Genomic DNA, 22,269 nt, shown 5'->3' on the forward strand with positions numbered 1-22,269 from the left:
TCACCTCACCCCCCCATGTTTAACCCAAAGTTACACCCTTGCCTGGGACACATTAGAAGTGATGAGAAACATATTTCATGTTTCCGTGTGTGAAAACCGATTCCAAACAAAACCTCTTTCAGCCTTCGAGACTTCGAGAAGTTATGACAGCTAACAGTTGTTTGTCCTTCAGCGTGTTTGTAGAACGTACCGGAGAGAGCAGCAGCTACACGGGGTTTAGAGAGGAGGATGTAAGGACGAAATTTCGCCTTTCGTTCGCCACGTGGCACGTTTCCTAAAGTCGCTTTCTTCTTTAACCGTCCCGTTATTCCCGCGTTACAGAAACGTAAGCCCACCCACGACCTTTTCCTTAACGTTTTTACATTACGACATGTCATTTAGCTGATGCTTTTATCCAAAGCGACTTACAATTGCTGTATATCAGAGGCTGCACGCCTCTGGAGCAACTAGGGGTTAAGTGCCTTGCTCAGGGACACATTGGTTGATGTATCACAGTGGGAATCAAACCCAGATCTCCCACACCAAAGGCACATGTCATATCTACTGTGCCATCACCACCCCTCCTATATACAGTAAGGGATGGGTAGGATCCTTAAGTATCTGCTCAGCCTTACTCACAGTAACATCTGACCATAGCTGAGTGACTGACATCTGACTACATCCAATCATTTTGGTGGTTCCATACATCGCTCTTCACCAGTACAATAAATGATCAGTCCACTACTTATATTGAATTTGGGTGTTTTATTCAATTTTATAACATTTTGGAGAAAAAAAATAATAAAACAACACTGAAAAAAGTGACAAAAATTACGATTAAAAAAAATAAAAAATAAAAACGTTGGAAAAGGCGCAGAAAAAAATCATCAGAAAAAGTGACCAGAAAATGGGAAAAAATGGACAAAAACATTGCGAAAAGTGACAAAAAACCTGGAAAAAAATGATGAAAACATCAGGAAATACTTAAAAAACATCTGGAAATGTGACAAAAAAACCGTTTAACTCAGAAAAACCAAAAGTTGGATGGTCTACGGGACGACAAGACAAGAGATAAGGAGCTGCAAACAGATTTACCCTTATCGATTATCAAACTAGGTGCTCTAAGCGATGTTGGGTGACGTTACTTCTTGTTGACGTTGAAAGTATTTTTCAAACAAAACGGAGGCTAGCTCGCCCCTCCCTCCTCCTCATCCCGTCCCCTCCCTTCCGCGCACTAACCCCCCAACCCCCCAAATCCTTCTTGTCCGTTATTGGCTGGAACGCTGGAAGACTGTTTTGTTGGCGTTTGTGGAGCCTGGGTTGCCTACAGAGGCCGCGTTTTTTACAGTGTGTTCAGGGGACAGGCAGCTAGCAGATAGTGAGGAGATGTTTTTTACAGTGTGTTCAGGGGACAGGCAGCTAGCAGATAGTGAGATGTTTTTTTACAGTGTGTTCAGGGGACAGGCAGCTAGCAGATAGTGAGATGTTTTTTTACAGTGTGTTCAGGGGACAGGCAGCTAGCAGATAGTGAGGAGATGTTTTTTTACAGTGTGTTCAGGGGACAGGCAGCTAGCAGATCGGGTACTTTCAGTGCACAGACTTCTTGCGTTATCTACACTATATACTTAAAACTAAATGTATGAAGTGTGAAAGTAGGCGCTTTGAGACACAGCCTCTGACTGGGCAACACATTGATTGGAAGTTATGTAAAGTAGCAGGTTATGAGATGATTTTTTATAAACATTTATTACAATATAATACAGTATTTGAAATAAAAACAACACTATAAAAAAAAATGTGTTAGAATTGAAACCTGAAGTAGTATCGGTCCTTTTGGACATCGGCATGGCAGGCTGTTCTCATGAAGCATTCGTACATATCGTTACGAGAAGTAATGTGAATGAATAACGTGTGTGTGTGTATTCCACGTACGTATTACTTTCAGCAGCACATTGACTGCTGCCGTATGAGAGCGTGAAGATCCTTGTAGGTCGGGAATTGTTGCGCATAGGTTTTCGTACGATATCATAAGAACCCATTCATATGCGTTGATATGTCATTGTCTGACCAGCCAACGTGACATCATGACTTCACGTTAACATACACGGCACTTTCCTAAAGCCAAGTGGCGTGTTATCTGGACGCATTTTGAGCTATCCTCCTGTATGTCTACGCTGTATACAGCGGACGGCAGTCTGCAACGTCACAGCGTGAACATACACACCACTTTCTAAAGCCACGTGGCGTGTTATCGCGAGGCTACGGTTGGGCTTCAGAAACTGGGGACCTGATCCCCGGTCTCCTGGTGAAAGTCCTGTGTTTGACCCGTCCTCCCCCCGACCAACCTCCCTACAGATTTTCTCCCTCTCATACTACTCGCTATGGCGTCAATTCCCACGCAATCGCAAGGTAATGTAAGTCAATGGAGGCCAAACGGCGTTGATACACACGCTACAAAGAGAGTATGAGTCATACATACACCTCTTCATGACATCAGTCTGGACCAGCAGAATATGTTTTACTTCAGTGAAATGTTGAATGTGAGCCCCATATTGTTGTCTGGTAAAGAGATGTGCAACTACATTGTTTTTTTTTGTTTTTCTTGTGTAGCATAAGATGATTTTGACCTCAGCAACTTTCCACCTGGACAGCAGAGACCAGGGTCTAGATTAAGTTCTGGAGGCTTGACATGACAGGATCAACGGGAGCGGGACGGAGCTGGAGATTAAATTAGAAAATGACCCTGCAATGCGGTGAGGGCGCCCAAAGATTGCGAGGCATTTCATTTTAGAAAAGAGAACCACTTACAACTCCCAATACGTTTGTTGATTGGCTACTGCTAGCCGCAGACAACGCTTCTTCTAACCTACCCTAAATCGATAAATGTGTGTTTTGAGTGTGAGAAGATCTCTGAATGAAATGAGAATCTCTGAGGAATTACGTAATGAAATGGCCTAGACCTGCAGGTAATACATGTTACCTAGACCTGCAGGTAATACATGTTACCTAGACCTGCAGGTAATACATGTTACCTAGACCTGCAGGTAATACATGTTACCTAGGCCTGCAGGTAATATATGTTACCTAGACCTGTAGGTAATATATGTTACCTAGACCTGCAGGTAATACATGTTACCTAGACCTGCAGGTAATACATGTTACCTAGACCTGCAGGTAATGCATGTTACCTAGACCTGCAGGCAATACATGTTACCTAGACCTGTAGGTAATACATGTTACCTAGACCTGCAGGTAATACATGTTACCTAGACCTGCAGGTAATACATGTTACCTAGACCTGCAGGTAATGCATGTATAGCGTAGCCTAAATTTCCGAGGCAACCTCAGTGATTTGACCGTGATTAACCAAACATGCTACAGGGGGGCAACAGAGTCTGATAACTTTAGACAACATAGGGAATGAAACGGGAGCGGGACGGGATTCAGGAGTCTTTCTCTCGGGATTTTGCAGGACAGGATTTTTTTGGGATTTTCATGGGCTCGGGATGGGATGGGAGCGGCATTTGATTCCCGTGTCACCCTCTAGTCTGTACCCGGCTCACAGTCACCTTTCCCTGAATAAATGTAACTGTAAAGACCGCTTAACTGTCATGTCAACACTTGACGGTCGCCGTAATTTCATACGAATTGTTGTGCATCAGTTTTCGTACGATATCGTACGAACTAGTTCATGAGAATCCGTTGCCGCTGCATGGTCCAGCAAAACTTTGTTTGTCCTTTAAAAATCAGGACAGTGTCAAACACACAGAGAGAAATGTTCCTCAGTTGACTTTGGCCATCAGCTGCTCCGTGAAAAGCTTCTTGAGCTGAGCCACCTCCTCGCTCAGAGAGTTGAGCTGACACTTGAGGTGCGTGTTTTCGTGCTTGTACCGGACCTCAGTTTGTCCGTGCGCGGGCAGCTGCTGGACGCTGTAGCCGCTGCATTGCGGGGACTGTGTCCTCTTCCTAGGTTCCTCCCCTTCCAGCTGCTGCAGCCAGGAGACACTTTCACCTGCACTCAGTCCTTTACGGGCATCTCTCAGCCCGTCCTGTCCTGCTGCGAACGGCGCCGGGCTGTGTCTGGCGCTGACGTGGTCCCCCGCAGCGTCAAACATGTCCCCGCAGCCAGCCGTCTTGAAGCGCAGCTTGTGAGGAAGGTTTTTCATCGTCTCAGCATGGTCCAGCTTCCCTCCCGTGGGGCCTGCAGTGTGATGGACATCAGGGTTATTATAGGAAACTAAATTAAGCAGTGACACATGGTTGAGGCTGGAAGGGATACAGCTACGGCGACGACAGTTAAGTTAAGGCACCAAAACAACTAGTTAAAGGACAATTCCGGCGCAAAACAAACCTAGGGGTTATTAACAGATGTGTAGCCACTCTGTCGCTCTCTGGGACATGTTTTCATGCTAATCCAATGTGTTTGCAGCTTGAAACAAGCTAGCACGGACCGCTGATTAGCTTACAACGCTAGTATTCTGGGCACTGGTAGAGTAAAAACAGATATTTATACCACCAAAAAGGCTCAAAATATCACCACACTTCACCGGTAGCATAGTGAGGGTCCCTACATGTTAACAGAAGCATTGAGAACATTGTAAGTGTTCAGACAGTTTATTAAAAAGATAGTTTAGGAAGACAGTAGCTCAAAGACGGCGGCCGCCTGTATACGAGAACGCAAGTGTCTTTATAATCTCTCTTTAATAAACTGTCTGAACACTTACAATGTTCTCAATGCTTCTGTTAACATGTAGGGACCCTCATTATGCTACCGGTGAACTGTGGTGATATTTTGAGCCTTTTTGGTGGTATAAATATCTGTTTTTACTCTACCAGTGCCCAGAATACTAGCGTTGTAAGCTAATCAGCGGTCCGCGCTAGCTTGTTTCAAGCTGCAAACACATTGGATTAGCATGAAAACATGTCCCAGAGAGAGACAGAGTGGGGACACATCTGTTAATAACCCCTAGGTTCGTTTTGCACCTGAATTGTCCTTTAAGTTTAGGAAAAAGATTGTGTTTTGGATTCAAACACTCCTGAGAAACAAGCATTCATTTGTATGCAGGTCATTCTGTTAAAATAATCTTAAGAAAATCGTATCGTCAACTTTAAGTCTTGAAACGACTCGTGATGTTCCGTGTGTGAGATTATGCGGAGCTGCTCGGAAATGCAAAATTAATTTCAGTGTAAGACGTTAGTACAGTTGTCATCATGTATCGTTACATCCCTACTACAGAGTAAATCTAAACTAAAATGAAATTAAAAAAAAGTCAAAACGAAACTAAATAAAAACTAACTGATCATTTCCAAACGATACTAACCGTGGTGGACGTCGACCACAGGTGAGTGAGTGAGTTCGTAGCCCAGCTCCTCCGCCCTGTGCGGCGATAACTTCCCGTGGTCGCTCAGCCGGTCTTCAAAGAAGATCGGACTGCCCACGCTGGAGCCGCCTGGCGTGGAGAACCCAGAGTCCTCTGACATGTTACAGGCGTCCCGGGAGACCCTGGCGCTGTTGGGATGTGAGCTGGAGGAAGTGCTGAGGCCTCCGTCCCCTCTGTGCAGATAATAGTGCGGAGACAGGGTCTGAGCGGCGTGGGGAGGGGCCGCAGTGAGCGGCAGAATCGTGGTGTTGGACGGGTCTTTGACCAGGCCGAAGCGGAACTTGAGAGCCAGCAGCTCGGCCCGGAGGCGAGCGTTTTCCTCCAGCAGAGCAAGGACACGGCTCTCCAGGACCATGTCGTTAACACGCCGTTTCTCCCGCGAGCGTTTCGCCGCCTCGTTGTTCTTGCGCCTCTTGTCCCAGTAGCCGTCGTCCTTCTTGTCGACAGGGATGAACTCGCGCTTGCGTCGCACACTGGAGGATGGGCTCTCTTTGCGTTTGGCGGCGGAGCTGCGGCCCAGCAGGGAGCGGGCCAACAGGCTATTGGACGTCAGGATGGACACGGCTTCATCTGTGAAGGACAGCGGCCCTCCTCCGCCTCCCTCTGGACTCGCAGGAGAGTCCAGAGGCTGGAGCACAGCCACATCGGCCTGCCCCCTCATCAGCTGGGACTCAAACATCACGCCGGTCGGGGCTGGAGAGTCTTTTCTCGGTGAAGAGTGGAGAGTCTTTCCTAAGTGAAGAGTGGAGAGTCTTTCCTCGGTTAAGTCTTTTCTCAGTGAAGAGTGGAGAGTCTTTCCTCGGTTAAGTCTTTTCTCAGTGAAGATTGGAGAGTCTTTCCTTGGTAAAGAGTGGAGAAGTGAAGGTCTGAGGATGTAAAGAAATGCAAGTTTATTTGTATGGCACATTTCAATCACAAGAAAACTCAAAGTGTTTCACACAACAACACATTGTACATAAAAACAGTACGTGAGGGTTCGGTTAGTTTCGCCTTCTCCAGACCTTCCTCCACAGCGCTGTGGAGGAGGGTCTGTCTAGTCCACACAGCATTCTGGGATGGGAGAAAAATGTGCTCTGGTTTATTAGCATCTCTTTAAACCAATCACAATCATCGTGGGCGGGGCTAAGCTCCGGACGGAGCCACGGTGCCTCTGCTAAATAGCCTCAGGAAGGAGCTGGTTTTGGTGGAACATGTGGACGTTCAAAAGTAGTTTTAGTCGTGCAACAGAAACCTCAGATTGGACAGATAGTCTAGCTAGTGTTGTGTCTGAAGATTTACAACTTTGACTTAAGGTTTGCCATATAAGGGAATTCCTATGAACCTTACCCTACTGTTGCTGAAACATTTGGAAACTGTTAACATTAGAAGGTTTAGGGTTAGGGTCTTCTAAGACAGAAGATATTTTGTTGGAGGTATACCATGTATGGGGCCTTAAATGGTCAGTTCCCTACTCCAAGCATATACTCACACCCCCACTTTAGGTTACACAATGCACAGATAAATACCATGTTAAAACAGCAGAACGGGAGAGCGACAATATTTGAAGATTGGGTTGGTCGCCTCTCCGAGCTCCTGCAGAAGCCTGCTGATGCTGAATCTTTGACTGTAATAAACCTTTTCATAATCGAGATCAGTGTCAGCGGATTCCTCTTCATACAGCATCACAGCAGTACTGTTAAAGGCACAACACTAGCTGTCTGGATTCAGCCTGCAGAGATCTGAGCAGTTAACCACAGTCCTCACACATCCACCAGAGGTTAGAACGCCAACACAGAGACACAGGAAGGGGACGCACATCTGGACTAAACATCTGGAGGAATATCCAGCAGCATCGTCGATATAGACTAGGGTTCGATATTTATTATTAAATTATTATACAGCTGAGAGGATGAGACCATTACACACACAACTGGTTGTGTGTGTCTCTGTGTGAGTGTGTCTCTGTGTGTGTGAGTGTGTGTGTGTGTGTCTCTGTGTGAGTGTGTGTGTGTGTGTGTGTGTCTGTCTCTGTGTGTGTGTGTGTGTGTGTGTGTGTGTGTGTGTGTGTGTGTGTGTGTGTGTGTGTGTTTGTGTGTATGTGTCTCCGTGTGTGTGTGTGTGTGTGTGTGTGTGTGTGTGTGTGTCTGCGTGTGTGTGTCTGTGTGTGTGTGTGTGTGCGTGTGTGTGTCTGCGCGTGTGTGTGTGTGTGTGTGTGTGTGTGTATGTGTGTATGTGTCTCCGTGTGTGTGTGTGTGTGTGTGTGTGTGTGTGTCTGCGTGTGTGTGTCTGCGTGTGTATGTCTGCGCGTGTGTGTGTGTGTGCGTGTGTGTGCGTGTGTGTGCGTGTGTGTGCGTGTGTGTGTCTGTGTGTGTGCGTGTGTGTGTCTGTGTGTGTGTGTGTGTGTGTGTGTGTGTGTGTGTGTGTGTGTGTGTGTGTGTGTGTGTGTGTGTGTGTGTGTGTGTGTGTGTGTGTGTGTGTGTACCATGTTTTAATACTTTAACTACATTTCCCTGATGATACTTACAGACTTTCACTGAAGTAACATTTTCAATGCAGGACTTTTACTTGTAACAGAGTATTCTAACAGCATGGTATCAGTACTTTTACTGCAGTAAAGGATCTGAATACTTCTTCCAGTGCTGCTTGTGTCTTATCTTATCTGCACTAAGCTGCAGAGAGAAGCAACAGTGCCACCTAGTGGTGAGAAGTGAAGGAGGGAAAGCAGAAGAGGGATTTAGTGGTTATGTAAGAGCCATTACAACACAATGTTATGTAACCCCGTTACATCTCTCCAGTGAAACGGGAGCGAGTTGTACCATAACCTTGGCAGCCTCATTATGCCTCCAATATGGGACAATGTGTGCTGTAAACACAAAGCTGATCAGCCATAACAGACTTAAAAAGCTCCAGAGCTGCAAAGATGCATCGACTAATCGGTATAGGTCATTTCTTTAATGAAAAAAGGAGTACAATTTGTGTGATTGCAGCTCCTTAAATGTGAATATGTTCTAGTTTCGTCTCTCCTCTGTGACAGGAAACTGAATATCTTTGACTTGTGGACATAACCAATACATTTGAGGATGTTGAGGCTTTTTGGGAAACACGGATCCACATTTTTCACACTTTTCTGACATTTTCAAACCAAACAACTAATCCATTCACCCAGAAAATAATCTTGCATTTGCAGCTTTAATAAGCTTAAAGCACACATTTTTGAATACAAAATGACATACATCTTGACTACAATGTGACCGTATTAACCTATATTCATGTTTTAGGACCCAAACAAACATGTATATGGGTTCATCTTCTTCCTGTTCCTCATTACATATCTGTCATCTGTTTAACTTACTCCATCAGCTCTAACCCACATGTGAACATGCTGATCCATGCCGGTTACGTTATACTTATCTAAGCTGACCTCACTCTGCTTTCTGCTTTCTTCTTTACACAATACACACAGCACCACCCGCATTTCAGACTTCAAGCCTGTTTGATTTTATAGCCCCAAACAAGGTGCAAGGTGCAACATGGACATACTTTATGATGGTGTTTTATTTAGCAAAATAATTCTCCATAATGGTGTAATGGTAAATAATGAAATGCACACTGTAAAGCTGCTGTTGATAGACAATAGATAGACAATCTATCAATCTATCTATCTATCTATCTATCTATCTATCTATCTATCTATCTATCTATCTATCTACCGTGCACCTATCTGTCCGTCTGTCTGTCTCTCATGCATCTATCTATTTATCTATCTATCTCAAGAACTAGCATTTAAAACACGTGAGAGAAGAAGCATGTTACCTCTAAAAAAAGGGTGAAAGACGGAGGAAAAGAAGAGCATGTTACCTGTGAAGACGGCTCGGTGTATGTGCAGCAGTCCTCTCTCTGTCTCTCTGTCTCTCTCTCTGTGTGGTGTAACACTGCGGACTCTTCGGCTTTTACTTCATGTTATGGTCGCTGTGGCTTCACTCTGCTCCACTTGGACACGCGCAGCTCCTATTAGTAACGACAAGTTCAGCTCGGGACGGTCCTTATCCTCGCGTGAACCAGCGCCGGCGTCCTTTCTGTGTGCGACCGCCCTCCCCCTCTCATCCCTCCCCCTCTCATCCCTCCCCCTCTCCTCCCCTCCCTCTCTCTCGCTAACTCTCCCTCCCTCCCTCCCTCTCTCTCTCTCTCTCTCTCTCTCTCTCTCTCTATCCCATGGTTGGGTCAGGAGGAGGGGGTTGGAGAGAGGAAATGAAGAGGAATTTAGGGTGGAGAGGTGGACAGAGGAGAGCAGAAGCAACCCCTTCAGCTTCCTGAGGGACAGAGCTGAACAATGGAGGGATCCGTCAAGAGGCAGGCCCAGAGCAACACGTTCTCACTCCCATCCCGTAAAATATGGAAACTTGGTCAGGTGCATTTGTCGTTCTTATTGACGCTAAAAGTCTCCTTTAGCGCTATAAGTAAACGAGCTTGGTCGGGACTATTGACGTCCTTTTAGCGCTATAAGTAAACGCGCTTGGTCGGGACTATTGACGTCCCTTTAGCGCTATAAGTAAACGTGCTTGGTCGGGACTATTGACGTCCCTTTAGAGCTATAAGTAAACGTGCTTGGTCGGGACTATTGCCGTCCCTTTTGATGCAGTTGTTAAGGAAAAGGTCGTGGGTGGGCGTACGGTTCTGTGACACGCAGGAGGAAAGTAAAAAGCGACTATAGCAAACGTGACAAGCGGGACGTGAACCCCGCTCTCCTGGTGAAAGTCCTGTGTTTGACCCATCCAAACCCAACCAACCAACCTCCTTACATACTCCTCTCTAAATCCTCTCTAACTGCTGCTCTCCCCGGTGCGTTACACAAACACGCTGAAAGACGCCTTTTTCGTCTCATCAGACGCTGACAGCCACTGTCCAAACGTCCTGATTTTACGTGTTCGGAGTGAGAACGGGTTGCCCAGAGACCGCAACAGGGCCGTGAGCAGGCGGCAGTCTCTCGTTCGTCCATGAGGAGGGAGGCTGCGCTCTCTGCTAAGGTGCTGGAGAGAGTTAAGATCCTGGTGGCTGCTGGAGCCACAGGCATGGCAGTAGGGGCAATGTTTGGGGCAGCTGCCCCTTTAGCAGCTGCAGACAGGGCATCTTTTATGTCCCATATGTACCCACTTAATGCCCAATGACACACAAACATACTTTGCATTGTAATTTTGATATATTTTGAATTGTCATCTGTGTTTTTCTTCTTCGTATTGGCTAAATAAAGGTATTTCCACCGTAATTTGGTAAACTGATGCATAAAAGTGTATCCAAATGCAGGAAATGAAGTCGTTGATGCTCAAAACTTCCCTGGGGGAGGACAGCCAGACCCCCCCAGAACCCCAGACCCCCCCTCCCCCCCCAAAAGGCCCATTCTGGCCCATACATAGGCCCATACATATACAGTACAGTATACACACTACATTAGACTACACCACTGACAGACTCAGATTATTATTCTAAGAGTCTGACAACATTATGGGATGGATCCCTACAGAGATAGACCTTTTAGTTAAAGAGGAAGATCCTTTTAGTTTAACATGAAACAGCCCCGAAATCACCATCACCAAACTACACCAGACTCCATGTAAATAATCAGGACTTTTAGCGTGTATAGAGCCAGCATATCTCCACCAGACTCCATGTAAATAATCAGGACTTTTAGCGTGTATAGAGCCAGCATATCTCCACCAGACTCCATGTAAATAATCAGGACTTTTAGCGTGTATAGAGCCAGCATATCTCCACCAGACTCCATGTAAATAATCAGGACTTTTAGCGTGTATAGAGCCAGCATATCTCCACCAGACTCCATGTAAATAATCAGGACTTTTAGCGTGTGTAGAGCCAGCATATCTCCACCAGACTCCATGTAAATAATCAGGACTTTTAGCGCGTATAGAGCCAGCATATCTCCACATGTAAATGGGTGAATTAACATTTAACATTTGTTTGGCATGTCCCCGCCCCTTCAATTTTTTGGCCGTAATTTTTTAGTCCCCTCATTCACGAACAAGACCTCAAGGTACTTGAACTCCTTCACTTGAGGGTAAGGACTCATTCCCTACCTGGAGAAGGCACTCCATCGGTTTCCTGCTGAGAACCATGGCCTCCGATTTAGAGGTGCTGATCCTCATCCCAGCTGCTTCACACTCGGGTTGCGAACCGATCCAGTGAGTGCTGAAGGTCACAGGCCGATGATGCCATCAGGACCACATCATCTGCAAAAAGCAGCGATGAGATCCCCAGCCCACCGAACTGCAACCCCTCTCCACCCCGACTACGCCTCGATATCCTGTCCATAAATACTACAAACAGGATTGGTGACAAAGCGCAGCCCTGGCGGAGGCCAACTTCACCTGAAACGAGTCCGACTTACTGCCGAGAACCCAGACACAGCTCTCGCTTTGGTCGTACAGAGATTGGATGGCCCTGAGAAGGGACCTCCTCACCCCGTACTCCCGCAGCACCTCCCACAGTATCTCCCGGGGCACCCGGTCATATGCCTTCTCCAGATCCATAAAACACATGTAGACCGGTTGGGCATACTCCCAGGCTCCCTCCAGGATCCTTGCAAGAGTAAAGATCTGGTCCGTTGTTCCACGACCAGGGACGGAATCCGCATTGTTCCTCTTCAACCTGAGATTCGACTATCGACCGAACCCTCCTTTCCAGCACCTTGAGTAGACTTTACCGGGAGGCTGAGAAGTGTGATACCCCTTGTAATTGGCACACACCCTCTGGTCCCCCTTTTAAAAAGGGGGAACCACCACCCCGGTCTGCCACTCCTTAGGCACCGTCCCAGACTTCCACGCAATGCTGAAGAGGCGTGTCAACCAAGACAACCCCTCCACACCCAGAGCTTTAAGCATTTCTGGACGGATCTCATCAATTCCTGGGGCTTTGCCACTGTGGAGTTGTTTAACTACCTCAGCAACCTCCACCAGGGAAATTGACAGCAATCCCCCTCATCCTCCAGCTCTGCCTCTACCATAGAGGGCGATAGTCGGATTTAGGAGTTCCTCAAAGTGCTCCTTCCACCGCCTCTATTACCTCCTCAGTTGAGGTCAACAGCGTCCCATCCTTACTGTACACAGCTTGGATGGTTCCTCGCTTCCCCCTCCTGAGGTGGCGAACGGTTTTCCAGAAGCACCTTGGTGCCGACCAAAAGTCCTTCTCCATGTCTTCTCCGAACTTCTCCCACACACGCTGCTTTGCCTCTTTTCACGGCAGAGGCTGCAGCTCTTCGGGCCCTTCAGTACCTTGCAACTGCCTCCGGAGTCGTCTGGGATAACATATCCCGGAAAGACTCCTTCTTCAGTCAGACGGCTTCCCTGACTACCGGTGTCCACCACGGTGTTCGTGGGTTACCGCCCCTTGAGGCACCTAAGACCCTAACACCACAGCTCCTCACCGCAGCTTCAGCAATGGAAACTTTGAACATTGTCCACTCGGGTTCAATGCCCCCAGCCTCCACAGAGATGCACGAAAAGCTCCGCCGGAGGTCTGAGTTGAAAGTCTGTCGGACAGGGGCCTCCTCCAGACGTTCCCAATTTACCCGCACTACCCGTTTGGGCTTACCAGGTCTGTCCAGAGTCTTCCCCCACCCCCTGACCCAACTCACCACCAGATGGTGATCGGTTGACAGCTCCGCCCCTCTCTTCACCCGAGTGTCCAAAACATACGGCCTCAGATCAGATGAAACAATTCTAAAATCGATCATTGACCTTTGGCCTAGGGTGCTCTGGTACCAAGTACACTTATGAGCATCCCTATGTTCGAACATGGAGTGAAAGTCTCAGTTATCCGTAGGTTTGTCATATGACCACTTAGTTTAGTGTGAAACCTCTCAGTGAACTACATCTGTCGTCTAACACAACTTACGTCACCTAGCTTGATGCTCAACTTGCTCCATAGCTAGCTAGCTTAGCTTTGTTCCACAACACCTGTAACCTTATCTTACCTGATGGGTTTTATCCAGTCAAGTGTTTTCAGCAGAGAAGCAAAAGAACGAGCGAGATCCTCTGCTCATTAGAGTAATGTTACATCCCCGGTACGATAGATACACACACACACACACACACACACACACACACACACACACACACACACACACACACACACACACACACACACACACAGCCTTCCTCCCTCCCTTCCTGAGAGTCCCTGTTAATGTGCCTACTCCTTCCCACATCGTCATCTACTCTCTCTTCCATCTTTTCCTCACTCGCTCCCCTGGCTCTGTCATGGTCACTTGCCTCCTCGGCTTCTTCCCTGTCATGATGTTGTTTCTGCTTCTCTGTATTGCCAGCCACCTCTCCTCCTCCTCGGCTTCAGGTAATGCTGATGTTGAAGCAGATACTACAGCCCCAAACATGTCAGAAATGTTGGCACATTTTGAGGCATCCGCCTGTAGATGCTTAATCCTTTTCTCCCGTAATTTCTCTGCACGTCCATTGCGCTTTGGTGGTCATTTGTCCATTTTGACGTGGATGCTAAACTTCGAGCATAAGCATAACTATTACAGCAAGTGTCTCAGGGCCGGGAGGCAAAATTACGAATCCTACTATGGCCACGCCAAGACCCTTCACACACTACTATTGGCCAGGTGTAAGGGGGTTCCTGGATTTGATTGGGTCAGGCCAGTGCCAATAAAGAAAATTAACCAATGGGCCGCTGTCGGTTCTTTATAGGCTGGTGCGGCCCAACAACAACAACAAAAAAAGCTCTATAAATTATATCGCCGATTTGGCCCAAAAGTGGGTCGGCCCACCGGGAAATGCCCGGTATGCCAGATGGCCAGTCGTGCCCCAAATTGAACTGTGACTGCTGACACTGGCTTCTGTCTCTATCAGGAAGCAAAGGTAGCCAAACAGCGAAGAGGCCCAATGTGTATCTCGCTGTTAACTTAAGCATATTTGCTCAGTGGGTTTACATGTGATATGCTACAGTACATGCAGTCCACTAATGCAGTGTGCGCTGTTAAAACAGAGTTCAGTTCAGGCCGAAGCCCTCAGGCCGCTCCATCGCTCGGCACAAGTGGAGATGTTTGTAGGCTAAACTAGGGCTGCAACTACACTCAATTGTTTTGGAGTTTGAAATGAGTTCACAAAAGTAGGCTAATATATGAAAAAAATATGAAATAAATGTCTAAAATGACATTTTTTTGTAACATCACTTTTTTTTATTAACGATTATATGTTGGGCATTTTAGGCCTTTATATGTATAGGAGAGCTGAAGACATGAAAGGGGGAATGACATGCAGCAAAGGGCTGTAGGTTGGAGTTGAACCTGTGGTTGCTGTATTGAGGAGTGAACCTTTATAAATGGGCGCGCCCTCTACCAGGTGAGCTAACCAGGTGCCCAACATTGCATTTTGAGGAGTGTTGTCAAATTGCTTGGACTCGTCGGGGTGTCTTTTGTCCTCAGAGGGTTAAAATAATCAGAAAATGGTGAAAAATGTGGATCAGAATTTACCAAAAAGACCAAGATGACGTCCTCAAATGTCCTTGTTTAGTCCATAACTCAAAGATATTCAGTTTCCTGTCACAGAGGTAGGGTTGGGTATCGTTTGGTTTTTTTCCGATACCGGTGCTAAGTCGACACTTTTAAAATGGTGCCGGTGCCTAAACGGTGCCTAAACCGAAATATAAATAATATATTTATAATGTATATAATACAAAATATAAAAAAGGAGCACAAAACGACAGTTGGTGACATTAAAGAACCTCTTTATTGCTATATGGTCAAAATTAAATGATTAATAATGTAATAACAATAACTTATAACAATGACTTATTTCACCATTAGATTGCTGGAAAACGACAAAAACAACCACCAGATGGTTATTTTACAATAACTTTGAATGCACCATGAGGCTGGCGAGTTTCAAGTGAACGCACCGTCTGTTGTTTTTGACGTTGGCAGCTGCAGTCAGACCGTTACGTCCCGCTGTTGGATCCTCTACAGGAAATACAGTCACACTTTACACCGCTTAACGTCAGCTGTCAGCATTTTAACCTTTGGGTTTAATCCAGCTGCTAGCTAACGGTAACGTAGCGTCCCGTGCAGCGATGCTTCTGAAAAAAACCAAGTCAGGCACCGAAATGAGGAACCGAAATTTTCGTTCTTATTCGGTCTCGTTACTACCGTTTACGTCAGAACCATGCCCTGTTGGCACCACGTTTCGGTATCTGACCCTACTCAGAGGAGAGAAGAAACTAGAACATATTCACATTTAACAAGCTGACATCACACAAAATAGTTTGCAACTAATCGAGTAATCTTTGCAGCTTTAAAACAGACAATTATTCTTCCTGAGGGAATAAAAACCTGGATATCATTAAACTGTGAAAGTGAATATATAATTCCCTCGAAGCACTGGCTAACAAGTGGTTTTCTTGCTACAGATTTATTTGAAGCTTCTTCTCCAAATCCACCGTGAAAACCAAACACACAGTTGAACGAGAAAATAAAGACCACATTAGCTTAAAGGTGCCGTAGGTAGGATTGTGAAGATCCAGGACTTAAGCCAAAAATGTTGAACATTGACAACTTCTCAGTCCCTCCCCCCTTTCAGGAAAAGCCCAAAACGGTCTCCTAAGCCCCTCCCCCCACAAGGGAGAATGAATGCGTGTGCATGAGCAGTGATTGACTGATGGCCCTGATTGGTCCATCTGAACAGTTACACACCCCCTGGCCCTGATTGGTGCATCTGAACAGTTACACACCCCCTGGCCCTGATTGGTCCATCTGAACAGTTAGACACCCCCCTGGCCCTGATTGGTGCATCTGAACAGGGAGCTGTGGATTGTTGTAAATCTCTCTCCAGGCTGTAGGTGGAGCCAGAGGAGCTGATTATTTTAATGACCTGCTTCCTGTAGTTCTACTGGAACATCGGGTCAGTTTCAGCAGATATGACAGAAAGGGAGTTTTAGAAGACTTACTTACTGCACCTTTAATATGAACATACAATGATCGCACAGCATGTAAAATAACGTTCACCAACGTAAAATACAGACACCAAACAACTGGTGGGACAACTACAACAACTTTCCTGTCTATCCACTGTCACTACATAATAAAGGGAAAAGCCCCAAATGTCTGTTTGATTTGTGTAACAGGAAGCGAGTTGCCCCATACATCTGGTTAACAGCTCAGCTTTTGAAATGTACTTTGGAAAAGTACCCAAAAAAACAAAAAGCATGTTGAAGATCTTAGCACACTTGTCTGCAAGACCAAGCAAAAAAGATATATATATATATATATATCAAGATGAAGTAGATTTTGCTGTTACTGGATTATTATATGTCTCAAGTGAGTGTCCACACTTGAGCCATCATTGCAACGGCAAGCTTGTTTTTCTTAAAAGTACATTACCTAATACAAGCATCAGCAAGTATGTCAGAGCTGTGTCGCAACTGACTTAGTAGAAAAACAACATAGAGAGAGGAGGAACGGCGTGAGTTCAACAAGTTCGATCCGGATTCTTGACATTCTGGCACAGCCTCTTATGGAATGGCTCACCTAGCAGCTCTGACCTGCAGGGGAACGAGGGCAGATAACCCTGCTGTCAACACAGCGTGCTGTCTCAACTGAACAACAGCTCACACCTCAGGGAGCTTGCAAAATACTTAAAGTGCTCATATTATGCTCATTTTCAGTTGCATTATTGTATTTAGAGGCTGTACCAGAATAGGTTTATGTGGTTTAATTAGTACATAAATTAAATATAGTACATATTTTTGCTGTACTGCTCATTGCTGCAGCTCCTCTTTTCACCCTGTGTGTTGAGCTCCTGTTTTAGCTACAGAGTGAGACCTCTCACTTCTGTTCCATCTATGTTGGGAGTCGCACATGTGCAGTACCTAGGTAAGGACTACTAGCCAGTCAGAAGCAGAGTATGAGGGAGTGCCCTGACAGTACCTAGGTAAGGACTACTAGCCAGTCAGAAGCAGAGTATGAGGACGTGTCCTGACAGTACCTAGGTTATGACTACTAGCCAGTCAGAAGCAGAGTATGAGGGCGTGCCCTGACAGTACCTAGGTAATGACTACTAGCCAGTCAGAAGCAGAGTATGAGGGCGTGTCCTGACAGTACCTAGGTTATGACTACTAGCCAGTCAGAAGCAGAGTATGAGGGCGTGCTCTGACAGTACCTAGGTAAGGACTACTAGCCAGTCAGAAGCAGAGTATGAGGGCGTGCTCTGACAGTACCTAGGTAAGGACTACTAGCCAGTCAGAAGCAGAGTATGAGGGCGTGCCGTGACAGTACCTAGGTAATGACTACTAGCCAGTCAGAAGCAGAGTATGAGGGCGTGCCCTGACAGTACCTAGGTAAGGACTTCTAGCCAGTCAGAAGCAGAGTATGAGGGCGTGCCCTGACAGTACCTAGGTAATGACTACTAGCCAGTCAAAAGCAGAGTATGACGGCATGTCCTGACAGTAGCTAGGTAAGGACGACTAGACAGTCAGAAGCAGAGAATGAGAGCATGCCATGGCAGTACCTAGGTAAGGACTACTAGCCAGTCAGAAGCAGAGTATGAGGGCGTGCCCTGAAAGTAGTTAGGTAAGGACTTCTAGCCAGACAGAAGCAGAGTATGAGGGCGTGCCATGCTAGCAGCTAGGTGAGCATTATAACGTGTGTTCCAAAGTGACCACGTTTGTCTCTGAAGTAAAGGCTGGACTACAATAGAGCTGTTTGGAGCAGTTGGTGAACAGGGTTGTCTGTTGGAGATGGTAAGTCCCTTTGGGGGGGACTTTGGGCTTTTTCACTTTGTAAACCTATTACGTATCACAATAAAGGAAAGGGAAAAAGCCAAAAAAGCATAATATGAGCAGTTTAAAGGAAGTCTTTTAGTCACACTGACTGCCCGAAACTTCTGAACTGAACAGTTTGCGTCAAAATAAAAGACAAGTAGAGCATTTATGAGAAAGGAGTCACATTCGGATGGTAGTACGATGCTTAAGACCAAATTTGGGAGTAACAAAAAAAGCACAAATGTATTCCAATAAGTCCTTCAAACCATACGATGACATCGGTCGCTTGTTCCTACCCCACTACTACGACCCATAGGAGCATGCATGTCCTAAATTAGCGCCCCTAGCGGTGGCAGGAAATACAACCTCTTGTCTAAACCAGAGTTTTAAGAGAGAGAGTCGTTTAAGGACCCTATTTTCCTATGGTCTTGTGTTTAAGTGACTGATAGGAACAACAATCAACACCACAGAACAAACTGCAATGTAACCCTATTGGGCAAATGTTCAACGTCAATGTGGTCCCCTAAAAGTTCTTATTTTTCCGCTGACAGACTCAGATTATTACTCTAAGTGTCTGACAACATTATGAAAGGATCCCTACAGAGATAGACCTCTTAAAATCTCTTTAAGACCTTTTTTGTTTAACCAGAAACAGATCTGAAGTCGCTAGCGCTGAACCCACCAGACTCCATTTAAAAAAACAACCCTTTTAGCGTGTATAGAGCCAACATATTTTCACATGTAAATCTGTAAAGTATGTGTTTATTTCAACCAAAACTAGAGTTGTGATGGTTCGAAAAGTGAAAAGACGACCCAAAACGCAGACGAGAGAGTGGAATCTGGCAGGATGACTATGGTGCTGCGCTAAGCTAAACGCTAAAGAGGGAAAGTTGCTGATTTTTAACCCTTCTGAAGCGAGTCATCCAACAGAGTTTTTACTGGCGGGTAAACGCAGACATCTGGGTACTGGAGACATTCATCTGCATGTACGGCAGAACAGAAAATCACCAAACTTTCCTTTAAGTTACCAGCTAACTCTTGCGGTAGCTAGCTAGCTTGGTTGGCAGAACAAGATATTTTTAGGTGACCAAAATGTTTCATAATTTACTAAATGAACATCACGCTGTGTTGAAGAAGACTTGAAACTAGCGATTGAGACCATCAACTCATTATGAAAATGTTTACCTCAGATAATAAATCAAGAGAGAAGTAGGCTCATTTTTTCATAGACTTCTATAGAAACAGACTTCTTTTTGGAGCCAGTGGAGTCTCCCCCTGCTGGAAGTTACAGAGAATGCAGCTTTAAGGAGTCTCCCCCTGCTGGATGGTAGAGAGAATACAGCTTTAAGGAGTCTCCCCCTGCTGGATGGTAGAGAGAATACAGCTTTAAGGAGTCTCCCCCTGCTGGAAGTTAGAGAGAATACAGCTTTAAGGAGTCTCCCCCTGCTGGATGTTAGAGAGAATACAGCTTTAAGGAGCTTCAGCGTTGGATTCACTTTTCATACGCGGAGGATTTGTCCCATTATTTTTACAGTCTGTGAGTTCTATGTGCCGTGCAAGAACAGAACATTTTTCCAACTTTCTTTTCTTCTCTCTGATGTTATATTCACACACAGACCCAAACACACAACAAATATGAACTATAAACATGCATAATGTGGAGAGATGTCAGAGCGAGGGAGCTTCTCATGGACAGGCGCCCTGAGCAGTTTGGGGAGCAGGAGGTGAACTGGCACCTCTCCAGGAAAACACTCCGTACTTGGTCCTTGCGGGGGACTTGAATCAGAGACCCTCAGCTTCCCAAGCTAAGTCCCTACGGACTGAGTTACTGCTGCCACAGCTAATAATAAATAACATTGTTAGTGTAACCCACAGAGACAGAGAGCAAACAGTTTAACAAATATGTAAGCTAATAAAGTTTCTAATGCTAAATGACGCGAACAGTTGACTGGATTTGTCAATCAGCAACTATATTTACATTATTTTGATCAATTAATTGGAACATGTACTTGTTCCAGCTTTTCAAAAAGTGATGCTTTGCTGCTTGTCTTTGCCTACATGATTCTAAATACCTTTGGGGCTTGGTCTGATAAAACAAGACATTTGTTTGACCTACAGTATCAGCACTCTGGTTTTGGATTGTTTATGATTGTAGCAGTTCTGTATATGTATTTGAACAATGCTTGTAAAACAGTAGTAGAAGTAAAACATGTGTTTCCCAGAGGAAAGCTCCACCAGCCTGGCAGTAAACTCAACTGTTTATACCAAGATCATTTATAAACTGCATTCAGAATGAGATTTCGCAGACTCAGACAGTATAATTTATTGCATCCTGGCTTTCTCTCCATAATTCATCCGCTCTGGGATCTGCAGCAGTCGTGGGCAGCAGGATGGATATAAATATCTGTGCCCAGTTCTTGCCAAGTGGGTGGCACAGACAAGACTCCCAGCAAGGCTGTTGACACCAGCTGACCGGCTTTACAAAAGCAGCCAGACGAGCTGCGAGGTGTTAGCCAAAGTTGACGTGCAAAAAGCTTGTTACGTAAAAAGTTCCCTGCAGGAGGTGGTGAGGACGAGCTTAAAATACACTCTGAACTACACCACAGGGGAAGTCCGGAGAGGAGGATCAGGAAGGGTGGAGGCCTTCGCTCCACTGACACAGTTAGCCGTTACAGGCAGAAGGTCACATAGATCCAGGGTTGCCAGGTCTGTATGACATAACCAGCCCAATGGGCAATCACAACCAGCCCAAAGGACAATCAAAACCAGCACAACGGACACTCATAACTAGCCCAAAAGACACTCAAAACCAGTCCAAAGGACACTCAAAACCAGTCCAAAAGACAATCAAAACCAGTCCAAAAGACAATCAAAACCAGCACAACGGACACTCATAACTAGCCCAATAGGCAAACACAACCAGCCCAAAGGACATTCAAAACCAGTCCAAAAGACACTCAAAACCAGTCCAAAGGACAATCAAAACCAGTCCAAAAGACAATCAAAACCAGTCCAAAGGACACACAAAACCAGTCCAATGGGCAATAAAACCTCCCCAACACCAGAACTGAAAATACTCTCCTGCCAAAAATGTTTTACACTAACCCTTACACTGCTTTTAAAGTCCAACAGCATTACTATAATGACCAAATGTATTGTAATATCTACAAAGGACATTAAACACAGAACTCTTTGGATCGTTTCCAGTTTGTAAAATGTGAGGATTGTTCTGCATCAAGTACTTTTACTTTTAATACTTTAAGTACATTTTCCTGATAATACTTACAGATTTTTACTTAAAGGGGCACTACGCAGTTTTGGCCATTTCTTGGCTGTTTTCTCTCTTTTTGCTGGCAGGTTTCTCTGTAGAGCCCCCCTACAGGTTTCTCTATAGAGCCCCCCCTACAGGTTTCCTCTATAGAGCCCCCCTACAGGTTTCTCTATAGAGCTCCCCTACAGGTTTCTCTATAGAGCCCCCCCCTACAGGTTCAGCTATCACGCCATACTTCCTGACGCTGAGGCCGCCGGCTCGTCGGCCCAAAGTTGCGAGGGTAGTTTTTCCGCTCACAGGTGCTAGGGGGGAGCGACACGACCACCATTCAACCCGAAAAAAGTCATACAACCATTCCAGTGACTCAGAAGCTGTTCAGTTAAGGTCAAGCTAAAGAACCTGCATAGTTCCCCTTTTAGTGACATTTTACAATGCAGGACTTTTACTTGTAACAGAGTATGTTTACAGTGTGGTATTAGTACTTCTAGTACTGCAGTGGTCGCTGTATATTGTAGGATATCAAACAAATTGTGCATAAGTTTTCATAAGAAACCCGTTCATGAGAATGCGTTGTGCTCTTATATCTCCATCCCCTCTGTGCTTTAGTTGCAGCTTGATGCTGTTTAGGAAAACCCTTTTTCTCGTGCTTGCTTCATTGTGAAAGAAATTCTCCGCAGTGACACAATGTCATCAAACTCTGTGCCAGCGTGGCCTCATTTCACCTGCTGTGTAACGTTATCTCATGTGATAACACTCAGGGCTAGTCCAACAGGATTATGCAACATGAGAGGAGTCAGTAATGTCTGTAATATTAGACATTAACAAATACTTATGGAGTTTTATAGTAAGCACATCTTGTTCTGTACATGTTTATCA

General features: G+C 45.6%; 1 protein-coding gene across 1 annotated transcript; it reads right to left on the reverse strand.

The window, feature by feature from the left end:
- Nucleotides 1-1,706: 1,706 nt before the first annotated feature.
- Nucleotides 1,707-9,425, reverse strand: nfil3-6 (nuclear factor, interleukin 3 regulated, member 6). Its single transcript, XM_078269901.1, has 3 exons — nt 9,198-9,425; nt 5,301-6,226; nt 1,707-4,180 (listed from the first exon to the last, which is right to left on the reverse strand). Exons 2-3 carry the CDS (start codon nt 6,037-6,039, stop codon nt 3,762-3,764), a joined length of 1,158 nt encoding a protein of 385 aa, XP_078126027.1. The 5' UTR covers nt 6,040-6,226; nt 9,198-9,425; the 3' UTR covers nt 1,707-3,761.
- Nucleotides 9,426-22,269: the final 12,844 nt, after the last annotated feature.

The sequence above is a fragment of the Sander vitreus genome, chromosome 15 (genome assembly GCF_031162955.1).
Source record: "Sander vitreus isolate 19-12246 chromosome 15, sanVit1, whole genome shotgun sequence".
In the NCBI taxonomy this organism is placed as follows: Eukaryota; Metazoa; Chordata; class Actinopteri; order Perciformes; family Percidae; genus Sander; species Sander vitreus.